This window comes from Rhinoderma darwinii, chromosome 5 (assembly GCF_050947455.1).
Source record: "Rhinoderma darwinii isolate aRhiDar2 chromosome 5, aRhiDar2.hap1, whole genome shotgun sequence".
NCBI classification, from domain to species: Eukaryota; Metazoa; Chordata; class Amphibia; order Anura; family Rhinodermatidae; genus Rhinoderma; species Rhinoderma darwinii.
This window is the reverse complement of record NC_134691.1, coordinates 94196947-94218824: the sequence shown is the minus strand read 5'-3', so window position 1 is coordinate 94218824 and position 21878 is coordinate 94196947. Positions and strand designations below refer to the sequence as shown.

The following is a 21878-nucleotide window of genomic DNA, read 5'->3' as shown; positions in this document are numbered from 1 at the left end:
ACAGCTCTGTATTTTCAGACGTTTTTGAGTTTGCGTGTGAACATACCCATAAAATGCTACTAAAAACTAATGTAAAAAAAAAATCATTAAAACAGCAGATGCAGTCGGAAAACACTGTAGGAAGGAGTCGTAAAACTCACAGATGAGTGCCTAGACTGGATACAATTTGAGCAAACTCTCTCCCACAAGCAATACTAGGTCTGTAAGGTTTTAAAGGGGTATTTCGGTTATAACAAATAATCCCTTATCCACTGGATAAATGATAACTGCTAGATTAGTGGGGTCCGAACGCTGGGATCCTACACCGAACACCAGAATCATGGGTGGACCCAGCGGTCTTGCGGCTAGCAGTTACCAGTGGATAGGTAATAATTTGTTATAACCGGAATAGTTAGTATTATATATAACTTAGTATTACGCTTTATGCCTTTTTAGGTGTGGATTTTATATTTTGTCGTAGAAACTTGTGTGGATTTTAAGAAGCGGATTTTGATGCATTTTTTTTTACATACTTTTTTTTCTTTTACTTTTAAGGGTATGTTCACACAGGGCAAATACGCTGCATAAAAGCACACAGCCCTGAACGCCGCAGGGTATTCCGGCCGAAGACCCACACCAAATTGTGATACAGTTTTTCAGCCGGAATAACCTCTGTGGAAAATAGTACGTAAAAAAACCCAAAACATACTTACCCATAACGATGTGTCCCTCTGACGTCCTGCAGCCAGGCCTCCTAGGATGAAGTTTTATCCCATGTGACCGCTCCAGCCTGTGATTGGCTGCAGAAGTCACATGGGATGAATCGTCATTCCTGGAGGCCAGGTTAGACGCTGGAGCAAAGAGTTCTGGGTAAGTATGAGATTATTTTTTTTTCCTACTTGCGATTTTTGCTTTTCTGCTGCAAAAATCGCAAAACACCTGCTATTTGTTGCGGGTTTTACCTCCCCAATTTCCCAATTGAACTCAATACGGAAAACCCACGACAGAAAATCTGTGAATCCCCAGTATAAATTGACATGCTGCGGATTAAAAAAAACGCACCGCAGGTCGATTTATGAGCAGTTCAAATCTCATCCACTCTGCTGCTACTGTATCATGGTGAGGAAAATCCGCAGTATTAATGCTAAATGTGAACTCGGCCTAATATACACATATAATATACCCGGCAAATCCACACTTAATACGCATCATGTATTAGTGGCTATAAAAGATATCTCAATAAGTTAACAATAGCTGGATACTTTATCCCATGTTTTTATAAATTTTTATTGCTTTACAATGAGCTCTTACAAAGACCTTTTTTGTCATTTTTTTTATTCTTTCCTGCCACTAACCTAAAAATTCTCCATCCCATCAGTAAATCCAAGTTTTGTCCCTTGCCAGGCTAGTAGTAAGTAAGAGCTAAAGTCATCAATAATACACTGTACCTACAGTGATGAATTTGCACACTTGAATGCTCTAAGGAATAAAAAACTATTCAGATTTTTTTAGCATTATACTAATGTAATGTTATATGTACGAAAACAACTAATTCAATTGTCAAATGTATAAACAACTTGCATAAGAAAAAACCCAAAGTAAACTCAAATGATGTTTTATAACGTCCAAGAGACGCCTGACCCAATTAGGTCATGCCTAGGTTTTACTTTATTAGATCCCTGTACACTTTACAGCCATGCCAATAATAATCACCACTGGTTACAACAGGATTATCATAACGTAGCGTACATGCCTACAGGAAAACGCAGGCAGTGCTGACAGAGCACAGCATGATGGCTCAATGATCCAAAATGGTAGTAATTGCTTTCCTTGTCTTTATTTCTTCTCAAGCATACCGGGAAAGGCATCTTTGTCCAAGGAAATAAAATGAAAATGAAGCATATCTTGCACAAAAGATATTTTAAGAGCAACGCAGATAGAACCAACCATAAGTAAAATAATGTTTATGTCGTATAGTGTGACGAAAATATACCTCCGAAATCAACCCATGAGTCCCAAACAAAGCCACTGGAGCCTAATAAAGAGATCATCGTAATCCAACTGTAAGTCGCAGACATTTTGTCTGCGCTAGCTCAGTACCTCGGTATTTGCCTGTGTACCTACAGCTGTAAGGCTGGAAGCTCACTAGGTGATGATAGCACTTTAATGAATATAAATAGGCCACCTCATTCTTTTTTTGCGTTTCGCTTTTGAGGAGATTACAACAAAATGAAAACTTGAACAGGGTGTACTGAAAGCACACAGCCCACGGGAGAAAAGATACTGATGTGCCTGGTATGTTTTCGCGACATTTCTTTTATTTCCGCTTTCACATTAGTTCAGTGTGTGCAAGCAAAGGGTTTATTGTAATTATATTGTAGATGCGACATCATTTGTCCGACAGTTTTTAATCTGTCCTCAAATGGTAAAGACGACCCAAAAAGAAAATGCGGAGACTGAGAAAGTGACTTATATAGTGATCCAAAAATAAGTGTCGACGAGATCCGTTCCCGTATCGAGATAATAAACCTACTTTTCCTTAGGTGCTGACAAACATGTCATTCATTTATTGAAGTTGTAGTAAGACGGACATTTAAGAACAGGGGAAGAAAAAGTACACAAAGCGCACATAGTGCATCAACCGGTAAAGGAAGTAAAAACAATTAGGTGATCAGTCGCGCTGACCTGGTGGTGTTTTGCTGGGAGCACAACATCCATATGCGTATTTCTCCAAAAAGGGGGTCGGGCCTGGGTTCCGTACTGGATCGTAGTGTCCAGCTGTCCTCTAAATATGGCCATTTCAGAGGCAGATTATAAAATAAATGATTCTATATAATTAAACTAACAGCTTAAACTTCACTTTATGTACTGCTCAGAAATAGGAATCTTATTAGACAGGCCAGGGCTGGTAAACTGCCCTACCGGGCAGATTCCCGTTGGGCTGCTCGTATGGCCGGTCAGTGGACCACCAACGAGAAGCGGATTTAGCAGGGGGCAATGGGACAATGGCCCCCATCAAAACAACTGAGCCAATTTTTTTTCTTTTGATCTCTTATATACTGCTCAATATACCAAAGCATTATTGCCTGTTGGTATTGTTTCCACCAAAAAACTGGAAACCTTACGGAACCGAGACAAACCGAAACCATTAGCAACGAAAGCATTCCCATTGAAATCAATAGTAATGCTAACGGAAAGCTATGGTTTCAGTTTGCCTTTCCGTTGATGGGTTCCTCTGACGAAAAAGTCTGATCGAACCCATCAATGGAACCTAATGCTGATGTGAACAGGCCCAAAATTGTTATGTATTTTGCCTGTGACTGCGTCTGATCAGTTTTCTTGTACAGTTAGACCACCTGTGTAGAACTGGTAACTGACCACTTTACGATCACTATATGATGGTATTATTGGTTATATTGGTGTTTGCATAGTGGTCGCATAAACTTTCCCTGACTGAAATAGCGAGTGTAAGCCTGTCCTTGACTAGGCGATCAGTTGATTCTATGTTCCACTTTTATTTTCCTTCTTATTTTTTCAGTTTATTCATCGTCACATTCAAAGAGCCATGCATTTTTTATTTTCCCGTCAACGTAGCTGTGCGAGGTCTTGTTTTTTTGCGGGATAAGTTGCATTTTTCAATGGCACAATTTTGAGGTATATATTACTTCAAAGTTTATTGATTTAGGCATTATTCACACGAACGTGTGCGTATTGCGCGTGGAATAAACGCTGCGTTTTGCGCACGCAAAAGGTCCGTGTGGCATCACATATGGTGCGCGGCTGCGTGATTTTCACGCAGCCGGCATCATTATGACACTTCCTTTTTATGTGACGACACAGTAAAGAAGGAGGGGATTTTAGGTTTCCCTTCTCTTCTTTACCAGCTGTAGCGGGAATCACGCGCTTTTCCCGGAAGTGCTTCCGTGTGCCGTGTGCGATTTGCACGCACCCATTGACTTCAATGGGTGCGTGCTGCGCGAAACACTGGCAAGTATAGGACATGTCGTGAGTTTTACGCAGCGCACATACGCTGTGTGAAAATCACTGAAAGTCTGAATGGCCCTATTCACTAACAAAGGTCCGTGCGACGTGCGTGAAAATCACGCGCGTATCACAGACGTATAACACGTTCGTGTGAATAAGGCTTAACTGTTATTAACTTTTATTTGAGGGGGAAATGGAAAAAAAGCAATTCTGCTATTATTTTTTGCATTTTAAATTTAATCTTTTGGTCGATACGATTATGGCGATACCAAATATGTATAGTTTTTTTTATGTTTTACTACTTTTGCACAATAAAAACATTTTTAAAAGAAAATTATTTGTTTTTGCATCATCCCAATTCAACAGCCATTACTTTTTTATTTTTACGTTTATATAGCCATATGTGGACTTGTTTTTTGAAAGATGTTATTTTCATTGGTACCATTTTTGGATACATGGGACTTATTGATTAACTTTTATTAAATTTATTGGGAAACGGGGATAGAAAAAATAAATGTTGCCATTGTTTTTTGCATTTTTTCCTTGTACTGTTCACCTTGTTGTTTAAATAATGTGTTAACTTCATTGTGCCGGACATTACGATCATGGCGATACCATATATGTGTATTTTTTTTACACTTTTACTAAATAAAACCCCTTTTTATGGAAAAAAAAGTTTTTTTTACTGTGCACAGTTTTTTCATTATTTTTATATGACATAAATTAATAATTTTAGGAGTCCCACTAGGGGACTTTACTATGAGATCCTTTGTACGCTTATATAATGCTTTGGTATACATAGCATTAAAACTGACAGGCAATCTATTAGGACATTCCTCTGGCACAGTCTAACGAGCGTGTGCATTTTGCCCGCGCAACAGGTCCATAACAGCTCCGTGTGTCAGCAGCATATGATGAGTGGCTGCGTGATTTTCGCGCAGCCGCCATCATTATGACACTCTGTTTGTAAGCACGTGGTGCTTTTCTGTTTTCATTCATAGTTTGGACTACTGTAGCGCGCATCACGCGTGGCACACGGAAGTGCTTCCGTGTGCCGTGCGCGGTTTTAACGCACCCATTGACTTCAATGGGTGCATGATGCGCGAAATAGGGGCAAATAGAGGACATGTCGTGAGTTTTACGCAGCGGACACACACTGCGTGAAAATCACCGATATTCTGAACGGTCCCATTGACTAACATAGTTCCGTGCGAGGCGCGTGAAAATCACGCGCGTTGCACGGATGTATTATACGTTCATCTGAATAAGCCCTAATAGGTATATAGCCATGGCAGGCCTGGGGGCCTTTACTAGGTCCCCAGCTGCCAAGCATGAACAGGCGTAATGCAGTCCACTTCTAGAGTAACGCTATAATGCATTTTGACGCCGTGAGGATGTGAAAGAACAGACTGGTACTAGTAGAACTAAAGTTGAAGGGGGTAACTTTAAAGAGAACCTTTCTCCTGCCCATACATGAGCAGCTGAGTGCAGCATGTAATAGGCATGGCTGCACAAACACTGTCTCACTTGAAATCATTTTTCTAACTTCCTCTGTTATTTACATATCGGTGCCGTTATATTTGGCGCCCAATATGTAAATAAGCCCCTGAACCTGGCTGTTCCGTGCTGTGGTAACTCTCTACATTTGACAGTGAATAGACATTCCTTCCAGCCAGGACAGGATGTCTATTCACAATCCCTGCACTTCGCTAACGTTTGTGTGGGACTTACAGCACAGCAAAGCATAATCTCGCTGTAAACTGTCATTTGGAGCGTGATCTCGCGAGATTACGCTTGCTCTGCTGTAAGTACCACATAAACATTACCGAAGTGTCGGGATTGTGAATAGACATCGCTTCCTGGCTGGAAGGAATGTCTATTCACTGTCAAGACACTTCTGTAACGTTAATGTGTGTGTATGTAACAGCACATAGTGAACAACTCAGGATCACTATGTGCTGAATACATGAATGGAGAGAAGTGTATGACGCTGATTGGTCAGCGTCATACACTCCTCTTTACAACGCCCACATGGTCAAAGTAATTAGCATAAAGCTGAAATCGCTCATAGCGTGGTGAAAATAGATTGCTTTTCTAAATAAAAAGCACTGCTGTCACCTACATTACAGCACCGATCTCCTTATGTAGGTGATAGGGCACTTGACCGCAGACTCCTGGCCTCCTGCCAGCATCTCCCTCCTCAGAAACGCCAGTTTACGTGGACATCCTGTCTTGGACTGACTTCTAAAGTGCGCGCGCCCTTGTCCCCGGCCTTAAAGGGCCAGCATGCGCGCATACAAAAAGTTCCCTAACCAATCCCTAAATAACCCTGCACTATAAAAAGTACTCCGTCCTTTCACTCGTTGCCTGAGATTTGTTGTCTACCCATGTTCGTATTGCAAACGGTCCCTTAGTTGTTTCCTGCTACCAGTGTTCCCGTATTCTGTTTCCCATATCCTGTATCGGTTTCCTGAGCCTTTAGTTGTAGTCAAGTGTGTCATCTGCCACATCTGGTATCATCCGCCACGTCTGGCATCATCCGCCACGTCAAGCTCCATCCGTGCCAAAGTCTCTGCTACTGTCTGGACTCTTTCAGGTACTCTTGTGTTAGGACTTTGCATAGACTTTTATATAGACTGTTGTTTGGCCAGCTGCCACTCCGCTACGGCAGAGCAGCCTAGTGGGTCCACATACCCCCAGATCGTGACAGGCCCCATACTGGGCCTTTGTGTGCCACTAATGTTATACAATGACACACACAGGTTTTTCCTCATAGCTTCATCGCATACAGTAATATGGAAACACAGAGTGCCTATGTAGCCATATTAAATACCCTTAGGGACTCTGTGTGCCACATACAGGGACTCTGCACACTGCACCAGCCACATAATTCTTGGGCCCAAATGTTGGATACAGCAAAGCAAGAACTTAGTTATAGAGTACAGTGACTTTTTTCCCCAAAATTGTTGCCAGTAAAAGCATGTCAATGTATTCTTAAAACTCTTAGGTCCTCTTTGAATTTGCTTTCTCTCCAAGTCTGCCACTATCCTGCACAGTCTGAGGATTCACTAATGACCACAACTGAACAAAGAGAGAAAAAAAAAATCACTTCATATCTATGCTTGAACAACTTGATCTGGATTTGCATCTTTTCTATTTTCACCGTTGTGCTCTTTGATTTCATGTGCTTTCTTTATACTGCATTACTATTTATTGAGGGGTTTAAACATTAGCTATAGCTGCAGATATCCACCCATACAGATTCATAATATCTTTATATTATTATATATATTATTGATTAAACTTATATACAATTATTCCAACATATACTTAATAAATATTTATGTTTGTGAGTTCAGATCCTCTTAGGGTCATGAGGGCATGTTTGATTTTTTTTTCTTTTGTTTAGCCCCCTATTATGTATACATTAATACTTTTTTTTGTATTTTATATTTCCCATTATTGTATAGCCCTGTTCGGGGGGAATTTACAACTTTTCAGGTAAGCCTCTAAGGGCTCATTTACACTTCCGTACATCAGATCCATATTGGTTCTGTTTTTTTGTTTTGTTTTTTTTTCATTGTATAAACGGTGCAAATAAACGTAAATGGTTTTATTCACATTTCTGTTTTTATATGGTTTTTTTATGTGCATGCCGGTTTTTTTCCGCACACAGCATGTTCCAACGGATCTGTATTTGTACCTTTTTTAGCACATAGAAGTGAACGGGTTGATTTTAAAAACGAATATTCCATTTTTGCAGAGTTCATGTCTGTGTATCATCCATATTTCAGCAACATTACAGAAACAGCAAAAAATGTAATTGTTAATTCTTCAAACAAAACAGAACAAATACGGTGAAAAAACAGATAACAAAGTAATAAACAAAAAACTGATTTATGTAAACAAAATCGTTTACATAATACATGCAATTTAAAAATAAAAACAATAATGGAAAGGTGTTCATAACTTTAAATTTTTTGATGATTATAATTATATTTATTGTGGGCAAGCAATTTTTTTGGGTGTCCAAATTTTTGGGTCTGTGTATAGTTTTGTGGGCCATTTCTAGCTTATTTGTTTATTCAGTGGTGCCCTGATGTTTCATTTCATTTTACTGACCATTAGGTCTTATTCACACGAACTTGTCCTTTTTGCGCGCGTAAAAAACGCAGTGTTTTTCCTGAGTTGCAGTTCGTGTGACATCCGTGTATGGTGCTTGTCAGCGTTTTTTACATGCGTATGTCATCCGTATTTCATGCTTTTTTTACGTCAGCAAAATAAACTGAAGGATGTTCGTCCGTGTGCTGTCCGTGATTTTCAGGCACCCATTTAACTTCAATATGTGCGTGATGCACAAAAAACGCACAAGTATAGGACATGCAGTGAGTTTCAAGCAGCATACACACGCTGCGTGAAAAACACTGAATGTCTGAATGGCCCCATTGACTTGCATAGGACCGTGTGACGTGCGTTATTTTCACGCGCGTAACACGGACGTGAAATACGCTCGTGTGAATTAGGCCTTACAGTAATTAGTCTGTGTTCACTATAAGGGCGTATTCACATGGTCAGTTTTTACCACGATTTGCCACGGTTTCTGTGCTAACTGCATTTTTAGTACGGTTTTCGACCGCATGGCAAAAAATGTGATTACACCCTAAGGCCTTATTCACACGACAGGGAAAAACGTCCGTGTGATGGCCGTTCTTTGAACGGCCGTCACAAGGCCGTTTTCAGAACACTGATGTTCTATGGGTGTATTCACGTCCGTTTTTTTAACGGCCCGCGAATAATGGCAGTCAAAAAATAGGACATGTCCTATTTTTGCCCGTTTTCACAGCCAGACGGCCCCCATAGAAGTCAATGGATCAGTTTTTAACGGCTGTCAATACATGTAACAACCGTTAAAAAAGGATCTGTGACATGGGGATTGGCAAGGGAACTAGTAGTGCTGGCTATCGGCGGCTCGATAACACACACTCACCGATGCAGCGCCGATCTCTTCACGTGTGGTCTCTCGTCTTTACAGGTTCTGCGAGAGACCACACGTGAAGACGAGCTGCAACAGTGAGTGTAATCGTGTCGCCTTCGCAGGGAGGCTGTGTGGCATATACAGGGAGGTGTGTGGCATCATCTACATCGGGTAGCATACTCACCGATGCAGCGCCGTCCTCTTTAGGTGTAGTCTCTATTCTTCACGGGTTCGGCGAAGGCGACACGATGACGTCATCACTCCGCCTTTGAAGATACCGAGCAGACGAGAGACCACACCTGAAGACTAGGGGCGGCGCTGCAGCGGTGAGTATGTAGGGCAGTCAATAGCGGAGTCGACTGCGCTATTGATTCCGTCAGAAAACCGGAAACCTGCCGGAATGGTGACGAACGGAAAGCATTAGGGATGTTTCCGTCACCATTAAGATCAATGGTGACTGAAATTTCGGTTGCGGGGTTCACCCGACGGAAACCTCAGACGGAACCCCGGAACGGAAATGAACGGTGATGTGAACAGGCCCTGAAAATTTGGAGACACACTGATGCAAAACGGCCATGAAAAACTGACAGTTAATTCACTTATCGTATTCCTATAGAATGAATCCGTGTGAACTGCAATTGCAACAGTTGGGGGACAAACACTTTATGTAGCTCTATCCTAAATATGTTCCTAATACATACATTCTAAGGAAATGCATGACATATTTTTCTTTTTTTATGTAAAAATGCATTACTGTTCACTGCCAAAATTAAAAAGCTAACTCGTAACATGCATATTATTAAGAAAATGAAGACAAAATTATAGCATGTAGAAAATGTAAATAATAGTGTGGAGAGAATGGGAAATAATAGCATTAAAATAACAGTTCCACCTCATTTAAATTGCATGGTCAGAAAATAGAATGCATAATTATTAATATATTGCAGTAGTTTAACATGTGCGTGGACATATGCTAGTAAATCAAGTTCAGCAACCAGTTCTACAAAGCGAACGTCAAAGTACTGATATAGCGAAAGCCATTTGTTCCAACCTCAAAAAAAAGGAACTGACCTCCACTGTTGACAATTTTGCTTTAAAGTTACAATCTTCAATTAGTATTAGGAAATTCTCTAACATAAACACATTGTCAAATATGTTTGGTGTCAGAAATTGTTATTTGTATCCATTGGCACGGCAGCTACAGTCCTTCAAAACTCAAGCTGCTCCCTGACCTCTCTGACTACAGACACTGGAGTCAGTAGTCAGACACACATCATCAAAATAATGCTTCAAACTGCTACAGGCAGACTGTAGTCATTTATTGCATCTACAATTATCAACTTTCACTTTATTTTGCAGAATCTGTTTAACAAACTCACAAAGTCCTGGCCTTAACACCATAGAACTTATTTTGGATAAATTTAAATAAAACTCTTATGGAATAACATTAGTGCCCACTGTATGGCTGAATGGACGCAAACCAGCAAATCTACGCTCTAAAAACTAATTTGTTTGCCCACGTACTGTGTGAAGTACGGGATAGACTTGGTAATTATGTGACACCCTGAACTGCAAATATTAGGCTCTGTGCACATCACGTTTTTGCCCTACATTTAGCGTTTGTCGGGAAAGCTCCCAACCGACACGCTAAGGCTGGGTTCACACGTGGCGGAATTTCACTTGAATTCCGCTGCGGACACTCCGCAGCGTTAATCCGCAGCGGAGCCGTTTCTCCATTGACTTCCACTTAAATTTAGAAGTGTTAGTTTAGACGATGTGTAAAATTCCGCTGCGGAGCATAGGCTGCGGAGCGGAATTTGGTGTCCGCAGCATGCTCTGTCTGTTGCGGAGCAGTGGCGGACTGGTTGCGGACTCATGGCGGAATTTCTCCATTGACTTCAATGGAGATTCTAAATTCCGCAATGAAGTCCGCAGCTGTCATGCACATGTTATGTGTGCTGCGGATGCGTCTTGCTTTTTTGACATGACATTTCTTCATTCTGGCTGGACCTATGTATTTCTAGGTCTACAGCCAGACTGAGGAAGTCAATGGGGCTCCCGAAATTACGGGAGCGTTGCTAGGAGACGTCAGTAAATAGTCACTGTCCAGGGTGCTGAAAGAGTTAAGCGATCGGCAGTAACTGTTTCTGCACCCTGGACAGTGACTACCGATCCCAATATACAACAACCTGTAAAAAAATAGAAGTTCATACTTACCGAGAACTCCCTGCTTCTGTCTCCAGTCCGGCTTCCCAGGATGACGTTTCAGTCTAAGTGACGGCTGCAGCCAATCACAGGCTGCAGCGGTCACATGGACTGCCGCGTCATCCAGGGAGGTCGGGCTGGATGCCGAAAGAGAGACGCGTCACCAAGACAACGGCCGGTAAGTATGAAATTCTTTTACTTTCACTAGGGAAAGTGCTGTCCCTTCTCTCTATCCTGCACTGATAGAGAGAAGGGAAGCACTTTTTCCGCAGTCCGCAGCAGCTAGTCCGCATCAATTTACTGCACATTTTGGGCAGATCCGCAGCCGTAATCCGCAACCCGGATTAGGTGCGGCATTGATGCGGACAGTTGCGGAGGAAATCCGCCACGTGGGGGCATGCCCTAAGTGTGTCCATGGGGCGCCATTAGCCCAACAGAGGCCAAAAGAGTGTCCTTTTGGCCTCCTTTGGGCTGGTATTTGTCAACTTACTTTTTCTATTGGAGGATGGAATAGTGTAGTAGTCATATACTGTATTGCATAGTATATGTTTTTTTTTTAACATTGGAGCCCTTTGGCGACGTATACCACTGTATGGCAAAGGTCACAAGTGTACATTTAACGTATACATCATAAGCTTTTCAATAGCTTTTCATTATGTAAACTTTAAACGGATACCATTATATTCTATGGGCGACGTATTTGTTAAACAAGTGGCCTAAGGGTATGTACACACAGCTTATTTTAAGGCTTATTTTGGAGCGTAAAAGGCTTGTATTACGCTCGAAAATACACTTGAAATAAGTCTGCAGTTTTCAAATGATTTCAATGGGAAATACACTGTGCTGATCACATGAGGCGTATTTTTACGCTGCTGAATTAAAAAAAAAAACTTGCAAAAATAAGTAGCATGTCACTTCTTGAGATGTCTTTGGAGCTGATTTCCCATTAACACTACAAAAAAAAAACGCTTCAAAAAATGCCTCAAAATAAATTTAAAATTAAAAAAAGGCTTGATTTTCAGCTTCAAAAACGCCTTGAAAACAGCTTCGTAATAGCCACTTCTTTTTGTTCATGTGAACATACCCTAATAGTGGCATAGATTATAATGGTATCCATTCAACTGATATGCCACGAACAGGGTCATGGTGATGGATGCTAATGTTAAGGCATCGTCAAAGCCTACGTGTAACATACACATCGTAAGCTATTCCTGACGTATACCTTAAACCTAGGCCAAAAGCCATGATGTGCACGGAGAGTTATATTGTGCACTGTAAGCCCTTTCACCTTCTGTACCAGTTTGTCACTCAGTAAGCTCATGCTTATTATACTTACCTGTTTTTATCACATGTTCATATGTTATATACTTAAATCCCTCTGCATATTATAGGGATAGTGCCCTGCACATTAAAGGATCTCTAAATTAGAAAGTTCACAAAAAAATGTTTAAAATATCCCAGTAATTCCTCTCTTAATCTCCTCCTCTCTTCTGATCATATTTTGTCTCATATTGTGTCAATCCTGAGTATGGCTGTAAGACATATGGCTGCAGCAGGAGCCTCTTCCATCTGCCCTGTCTGCAGTAGGGCACAGGGATCATTAAACCTCACCTTTTTTTCTAAGCCCTGCCCCTAGCCGTTCACCTGCTAAAATGGAACAGATCAGTATGAAATTAACCCGTGTTCTCCGCAGGATTTCAATAAGACTTTTTTCAGGAACATGCAAAAGATCCCGCAGGCTGACAAACAATGTGAACAAGTTTATCTCCTGTTTGCTCATATCATTCATTAATAGCGCTATAAAATAAACAATGATAATACATTACTTACTGAACTTTGTTTCTGCATCTTCTGTCTTATCTGCAGCTCTACATTATTATCCTCATCTTCTGTCTTCATGCGTTGTGTGTACATCTCTATTTCTTGTGCAAAATGTCCAGATGTATCCTTTAAATCCTTCAGCTTCAGTTCTTGTAGATTATAACTCTGTCTTTTTACAAAAGCAAATGCAATATTAGAACTATTCCCATAAATATATGGTTTACATTCTGCAGTATGATTGCCATTTAAAGAACCTTGTTTTTAATATTTAAAGCTATAGACATGTGGCAGGATAATAATTCTGGTGTAAACTTGTTTTTCCACCATTTACTTTTATGACATATTAATAGACTTTGCCATTAATTTATGATTGATGGAGGCCGATGGCTGTGACTCCATAGCTTTTCCAACTATCGAACTCCTTCAGCACTCATCGGCCGCGCTTGGCTTTACATGAGACCCCAGGTCTGCCCATTATAGTCTATGGAAAAAGCTGGTCTCCCTTAACTACAGCTGAGCTGGGGCTTTGAAGTTCAATCCTTTTAGTGTTTACTGGGGTCCCAATCATGGCAAGTGGTGGAAAACCCCTTAAAATAAATGATAACGTATGTAGTACTCTGTGTATTTGCCTAATTTAGTTAAATTCAGTAAGTAAGGACCGCTTACAAGAACTACTGTAATGAGTGGGGGTGGAAGGTAGTCTTAATTTAGAGACATGTTTTTACTGCAGAAATGTCTAGAAATATCTTTTTCACATTTCTGAAGTTGTACATACGAATTTATAGTTGACGGTGTAGCAAGCAAGACTAACAAAAGGACGGAGTTGTGACAGCTCAGTTTATTTTTTTTTAAGAACAGCAGAATTGTTGTTAAAAAAGTTTATTCTTTTTTCACATTCTGGTTACTTTTACGGATAGGAAAAAGGGTTTGTGTTTTTTTAAGAAACAGAACTACATCTTTCTACGGGCTGTGTGTGGCAGTTTCTTAAATTTCACTTGAAAGGGGATGAACTGCAATACCAGACACAGCCAATGGACATACATGGTGCTATTTCTCGATAAAACAAAAATCATTCCTTTTTTTCTAAACCCAGATAACCATGGGTCATATTTATTATTGAGTTTCCTTTTAACTTTCCATGTCAGGTCAGGGAATAACTGTGCAGACAAAAATCAAAAAGTCATACATAAAAATGAGCACTTTAAAAAGACATAAAACACAGATCACTTACTGTAACATTGCAATTGCATTCTCTGTTGATTTTATGGCATTTCCAATTATATTTCCATATTGTATGAAGTCTCGAGTTGATTTCTGAAAGTTTTCTGTATGTTCAATCGTATTTTTTAATTGTTCAGAAACCACAGATATATTTTCCTGAAAGTTTAAAAACAGTGAAAATATTTATTTCTACCCATGAATATGTATGAGACATCCATTGTGAACATATACTCCCTTAAATCTCTGTAAGTTTCACCGAGGGTCTGTTCAATAGATGCCAGGATTTACATAAGTAAGACTATAGAGTTTGCTCATTGTTTCATGTTTGGTGCATACGCTGGGGAAAACGGACATATACACTGAACGTATAAATAAATCACTCTATATATCAGGAACACTTCCTTTAGCAGACTTGCAGGATATTACGAGAACATTCCTTACATCAGTTAATTGTTTATATGCAGTTTCCTAATAAGTATCCAAAACAAAGTACCAGTTATCATGGGGTTCTTGCCTTTTTATATTTTATCTGTACTTTCTGACCTTGTACATGAACTTATGTTTAGAATTATGTGTTACCACTGTAAATATCTTGTATAAAGTTCAGGATAAAAATGTGTTAGGCTCTGTATTGGGGTACCATTCTGACGTTCTGTCGGAGGCTTCCGTCAGAACGGGACTCTGAGCAGACACAAACTGACACCGACGGAAACCAGAGGTTTCCCTCTCCATCACCATTGATTTCAATGGTGACGGAGCCGGAGCAGGTGCCCCTGTTTCCGTTTGTCTCTTTTGTGCACCGGATCAGTCGTTTTGCCAGAAGCAATAGCGTAGTAGGTGTCAGTTTGTGCTCAGGGTCCCGTTCTGATGGAAACCTCCGACGGGAACGTCAGAACGGGATCCCAACGCAGATGTGAACTGAGCCTTAGTGAATGTTTTAGTGTTGGTGTCAGTTTGTGTCTGCTCAGGGTCCCGTTCTGACGGAAACCTCCGATGGAACGTCAGAACGGGACCCCAACGCAGATGTGACCAGAGCCTTAGTGAATGTTTTAGTGTCTGCCCAGGAGACAAGAATAGCCACGACTGGAAGTCTTGTAGCTATGACATAATATAAACGCCACTGCTGTTATGAAGCCCACAAGGATTTATAGTAGTCTGCCATTTCAGGCTTAAAGCTCTTTCCCCACATTCTGTTTTATTGTATTGACAATGTCGCTGGAAAAAAGACTGTATAACACACAGAAACATACAGAACTACCCTCTCCCCTGCAAAGACATGAGGTTTGAACCCTACTGGTTCGGTTAATGTGGCTAAGCCAATGACTTTATCTTTACCCACCTTAGTCATACACTTGTGTTAAGTTCCCTTCCTTTCTCTTACTAATTTTCTTACCTTTTCTAACTTGTTCTATTAAAAAGGTTAAAAAGAAAAAAAGAGGAAGTTCTGCAAAAAATCTGCAGCATCTAATAACTTAAGGCTCTTGAATGGAATATACACAGTGGAGTCACATTAATATGACCACCAGCTAATATCCAGAGTAACCGCCATGTGCAGCACTGACCATAACTAGACAGGCTGGGAGTGACTCAATAAGGTGCTGGTAGGTTCTCTCAGGTATGAGGAGCCATGCTGAAAAAGTGCATGCCACATATGCTGGAGGGTGCGTGGGGGAGGATCCATAGAGCGAACAGACAATCGAGGTGGTCCCACATATGCTCAATTGGGTTCAAGTCTGGCGAATTAGGGGGTCAGGAAAGTACTTGGAAGTCTTGGTCATGCTCTTCCAACCACTGTCGGACATTTCTAGCCGTGTGACATCTCGCATTGTCTTGCTGGAAGATTCCATCTGCCCCAAGGAAGACAAACAGCATGTATGGATGGACGTGATCTGCCTCGAAGGATTCATACCCAGATTGGTTCAGAGTGCCTTCCACATGAATGAGCCGGCCCAGAGAATGCCATGAAAAAATTCCCCAGACCTTAACGCTGCCGCCACTAGCCTATGTTCTTCCAGCAATGGTTGCAGTGTGGTTGTTCTCTGATGTTACTCACCTGACACACCAAAGTCCATCTATTCGATGAAGCAGAAAATGTGACTCATCGGAGAATGCAACCCTTTGCCAATCATCAGTGGTCCAATTCTGATACTGCTGTGCAAATTTAAGCCTTTTTTCCGAAGCACCTTTGTTAGCATAGGAGCAGCGACCATCTGTCTGCTTCGGAGCCCCATATGCAGTAGGGTTTGCTGAACTGCTGTTTTAGGCACACGTATGGTAGCCCCCAGGTTGATTTTCATGGTGAGCTGCTCCACTATAAGGTGTTGTTCGGCCCTCGCGCACCTTCGTAGCCGACGTCCACCTCTTACATCAATGGCACGTAGTGCTCTGCAGTATCCACGTCGATTATTGCCAATGGTGTCATTTGTCCACTCACAATACACTTTCACCACAGCAGCACACAAACAGTTCACAAACTGTGCTGTTTGAGAAATACTGCTACCCTTGGTTCGAAAGCCAATAATCATCCCTTTTTGCAAGTTTGATAAATCGCCACTTTTTCCCATGGTAACAACGAGTGATATGTGTTTATACAGCCTATCGCATACCTTATATACCCACCATCCAGTCCACAACACATCACTTCCTACACGGGCTACGCGCTGCCGTCATCGAAAGTACGAGGTGGTCATAATAATGAGACTCAACTGTTTTATGACTTTCTTCAAACTATTGCTAGGCCTCATCTAAATGGTTGACACTTTATTGGATAAACCTTACATATGAGGTGAAGGCACAGATCCTGGCACTCCAGGATGTGCTATTAGTGTTAATAATCAGAAAGACCGGTGTGCTCAATACTTGGATCTAACTACGCTCGCAATGTGTAAAGACACCCTCTCCCACACCAATCCTTTCTTTTTAGTCCACTCTCCAATGTCCCCTGTTTATTTTTTATCAAAGTTAAGGGAAAGTGTAAAATAAAAAGATATGTAAAAAGAATAAAAACATTTGATCATTATTTTCCTTTGTTTATATAGCAGGTAACATCTTACATGGCACTGTATGAGGACTATTCAGTGCTGTGTATATTTATTATGTGGATGCGGGAACTGCAGGAATTTCAAGGAAGGGGGTTTTGGAGGGAGAGGGGTGTATTGCGCTTAGGACATCTGATTACTGACAATATTTGGTTATCTTTTGTTCAATTACAAGCTAGATATATGATTCAGAATCAGGCTTTTTACAGGTTCCTTCAGTTGAGTCACGCCCTGCAATCTCAGTTTCCTAATTATTCTGATGGTCCCGTGAAATCTGCATCCCTTGTATCAGGCTTCACCTCACAGACACCCTTAACAAGCACCTCCCAAATCTATAAGGAGCTACTCTCTAAATTTCATGACCGGTGCCCTCGACCAGCCAAATTAAGCTGGCTACAGCACATCCCATCCTTATCAGATGATGAGTGAGGTGAGACAAAGGCGTAGCTAGGGGGGCTCAGACGGGGCATGTCCCCCTGGGCACAACTAAGAGGGAAGGTGGTGGGGGCGCCAGGGCTGCACCGTCCATGATGGCACCCTGCTGCCTCTCTGAGGGGGTGGTGGCGCCACTGAAACCAGACACTGCCACCCCCTCCTGCAATATAATTGTACCTGCGAAGAATTGATTGACAGGACAGTGCTATATGTGGGCCACTATCTACAGGGGTGGGCTATATGTGGGGCATTATATACAGGAGTGGGCTATATGTGGGGCACTATCTACAAGGGGCTACATGTGGGGCACTATTTACAGGGGGCTATATGTGGGGTACTATTTTCAGAGGGACTATATGTAGGGCGCTATCTACAGGGGGGCTATATGTGGGCAGGCACTATCTACAGGGGCTCTATTGGGGGTCACTAACTACAGGGGGATCTATGTAGGGCACTATCTACAGTGGTGTGCTATATGTTGCACACTATATATACAGGGGTGGGCTATATGGGGAGCACTATCTATAGGGGATCTATATACAGGGGTGGGCTATATGTGGAGCAATATCTACAGGGGTGGGCTATATGTGGAGCACTATCGACAGGGGGAGCTATATGTGGGGCACTATCTACAGGGGGCTATATGTGGGCACTATCTACAGGGGTGGCTATATGTGGGGCACCATATACAGGTTGCTGTATGTGGGCACTATCTACAGGGGCTATATGGGGGTCACTATCTACAGGCGGCTCTATGTGGGGCACTATCTACAGGGGCTCCATGGGGGGCACTATCTAGAGGGGGCACGGTGTTTGTGTGGGACACAGTGTATGGTGCTTTTATAATTAGAGGTGCAGTGTATGGTGCTATTATATTTATGGGCACAGTGTCTGGCACCATGAGAACTTTAACTTCGTTCATAGGTGCAGAAATGTTTGAAAAGTGGGAAGCTGAAGACATCTGCGTGGCAAACTGCAGAAATGGGCTGTAGCCGGGAGAAGTCGTCATAGAGGTCTGGACCGGATGGAGAAGAAAAGAGAAAAAGAACAACTAGAATCTGAGACGTCACCGTTGAGTCACTTAAAGGGAACCTGTCACGAGCACTTCACCCATTGAACTTTACTTATCCCTCACTGGCCGCTGCTATCAAAAGTTCATTATCGTTATCCCCTCTCCTAAACTCCTCCTCCAACTGTAAATAACAGTCTGCAAGCATTTTGCGCTTTTTATCATAATAATCCGGTGTCCCTTTGTGCGCACACACCTGAAGAGGACATCAATGCACAAGCGCGGTATTTTGTGTGCTGTGGGAAGGCGAGGTGCTGTCAATCAAAAGTAAGGAGACGGGGTAAACTTGGAAAGACTTGAGGAATGAAGAAATGACTCTTTTCAAACAAAGATTTGACTCTTTTCAAACTAAGCTATGACTTTTATGCTCATTAGCATATGGGGTGGGAACACAAAAAAAACGAATACTAAAGCTACAGAGCCGACTAAGAAGACAATTATAGATTATATAGAAATTATTTTTCACCCACTACCACCAGGTATTACTGTTTTAATAGGTGGAATGCTGGTGACAGGTTACCTTTAATGTAAATGTTTATTCTGCCCCTAAACTGTACTGTATGATCTGCAGCGACATGATGGATGGTATGAAATTTTTTAGTGAAACTGCATCTCCCAGCATATCCTTACCATTGTTTGGGCCATGCTGGGAGCTGTATACAATTTAGTGCAAACCTATACGGCAGGGGTTGCACTGAATTGAGCTGTATTTGGTGTTGTATTTATGTACGGAGCTTGGTTCTGGTACTGTGTATATATATTGAGCTTTGTACTTGTGCTGTATAAAGAACTACATCGCTTGTAAAATGTACAAATGGTTTTATGCTCGAGTTACATAAAAAAAAATGTGGAAAAAAAAATGACACTTCATTGATTGGAGAAAACAAACATGGTGAGGGGGAAGGAGATGTCGGGAAAGAGGTTCGGGGGGGGGGGGGCGCCAAATTGAATCTTTGCCCTGGGTGCTGGAGAACCTAGCTACGCCTCTGGGGTGAGGTGTTGGGTTCTCACCTGTTGATGTCCCCTGCCGCCACCAATCATTTATCTCAGCTATATATCCAGCCAATATTGTTCCTGGAGTTTCTCCTTTCCTTTATTTTGGATCACTTCAGACTTTAGCAAAAGAAACTGCATCAAAACATCATGTGTGTATCCAGCCTGTGTGAATATATCCGTATTTTAAAGCGGATTGTCTACCTTCCTCCCAATGCCATAGCTGCGCGGTTGATCGCGCCGATTTTTGGCACCTTATATGAGAATGCCCTCTGGTGCACAGGTTCTGGACTGAGGTGATACGTGCCATTAACTCAGTTTTGGATGCTCCCATTGTCTTAGACCCCAAGACCTGCTTACTGGGGATCCTTGAAGCGGAGGGTACATGGTCACTCCATCAAAGATCTTGGGTGCATGGTGTGCCTCCTCTGATACATTAGGTACGAGTGATTAAAGAGGGAAGTTGGTTTTGAAACATTGTTTCACTTTGTTTATCGATGTGCTATGAATCCTGTGAGGGACCTCCTTGATGGACCCTTTTATAACAACACTGCTTTTAACGCTACATTGTCTATACTTAAAGCTGTCAGTACCTGAAATGCCTTATTATTGTTTGCTATGATAACTATGCCTATGTTCTTAATTTTCTTTTTGTTGTACTGGTCAATTATTTGCTTGTATGGGCATGTTGGTCCGATTTTCTATTATATATTGTGGACCTTGATATGAAAATCTTGAAATAAAGCATTTAAAAGAAAAAGTTATTATGTGGTGTCTCTTTATATAACTTTTGAAAATTCTATGTTTTGCTTGATTTATATTTCCAGTGCTAAGACTTGACATCTACTGTGATGTTACACCTAAAACATGCTTATGACAGGCAGTAATGATCTGGATTTCAAAATACTACTTTTTAGAATTAAACTGAATGGCTTTTATATGAGAACGGCTCCCTGTATTTTACTGACACATTAATAGTGTAGTCTGAAGATGTTACAAATAATTCTGTCTTGCAGCTGATACAATCTTGTAACTAATAGACTGACTGAGATTACCCATCATTTACAAGAAGGTGCCATCTGCTGAGCAAAAGTGTAATAAGCAAGCAATTTCAATTATATGTGAAATCTTTTTCTTTCTTTATTGATTTTCTCTGTCGTTTTCCTAAAGCCCTGAAGCAATCCTCACTAGTTTGGCAAGTGAAAGGAACAGCAGTCTCTCCAGTGACCCCAATATCAATTTTGCTTTTTATTTTACCCTCTCTTAAGGCTATGGACCTAATAGACTACGTCAAGCAAGAGAAGGAAAACCACTATATACATCCAAGGCAACTGACTAGAAATGGCAGATTACTCGTGAGAGTCAGATATAATATGTTAGAGTTTGACCTTTGCACTTTAAACCAGGGATGGGCATTCATCAGCACCGTGACAGCAAATCAACTACATCTCCCAGGATGCTCAGTCTGGCTCTGAGACATGTAGATTATCAGAGGGGATACCTTAGCCAATATTACGGGGTATGTTGAAGATTAAGGATAATGAAGATAAATTCCCCTTAAAAAAGGGCCACACACATTACAATTTTTGGTGCACGCCACAGCATCAACAACTCTAGCATTATAGTGAAGTGTATAGTGAATGAACAATTGTGTCTTTCCATGATCACTTAGCAGCGGGAATGGAGAATGTCTAATGTCGCCATAGTAGATAAGAGAACATCAGCATTTGTATAGGGGTTCTTCTAACAAGATCTATCCAAACATTATACAGCACAATAAACGGTCTGCAGGACAGTTCTTATAACAATAGTGTCCTTCCAGCAGATTTCTGCGCTATCCACAGACTTTAATTACAAAGGTTGATGGTTAGAGGTGAAATCACTTTTCGGACAATTCGTGTTTTGCCAATTTGTGAAATGAATCAATTTGCCTAATGGATTTTAATGGCTGGTAAATAGTAAACCATTTGACCAATTGGCAAAACGTGAACAGGAGAATATATTTGCTTATCTCTTAGTTATGGTCATAAATGAGAAGCGATAAAGCAGTGGCCGAGCAGGGTATATGAGATGAATGGCCTTCCATGTAAAACATGGCTCATAAAGGGGTCCCAAGAGTCCTATCTTTTTATAGTCCGATGGTATTGCGCAAGATAAT

The 21878-nt window shown here is 41.3% G+C and overlaps 1 protein-coding gene across 2 annotated transcripts in view; it reads right to left on the bottom strand.

Moving 5' to 3' along the window:
* The window catches only part of CCDC178 (coiled-coil domain containing 178), a 425544-nt gene that overhangs the window by 276951 nt on the left and 126715 nt on the right, over positions 1–21878 (bottom strand). For both annotated transcript variants that reach the window (XM_075826302.1, XM_075826301.1), the window contains exons 16-17: positions 14196–14341; positions 12974–13133 (exon numbers count right to left, since the gene is read on the bottom strand). In XM_075826302.1, the coding sequence (XP_075682417.1) occupies positions 12974–13133; positions 14196–14341 (306 nt within the window). The remainder of the gene's footprint in view (positions 1–12973; positions 13134–14195; positions 14342–21878) is intronic.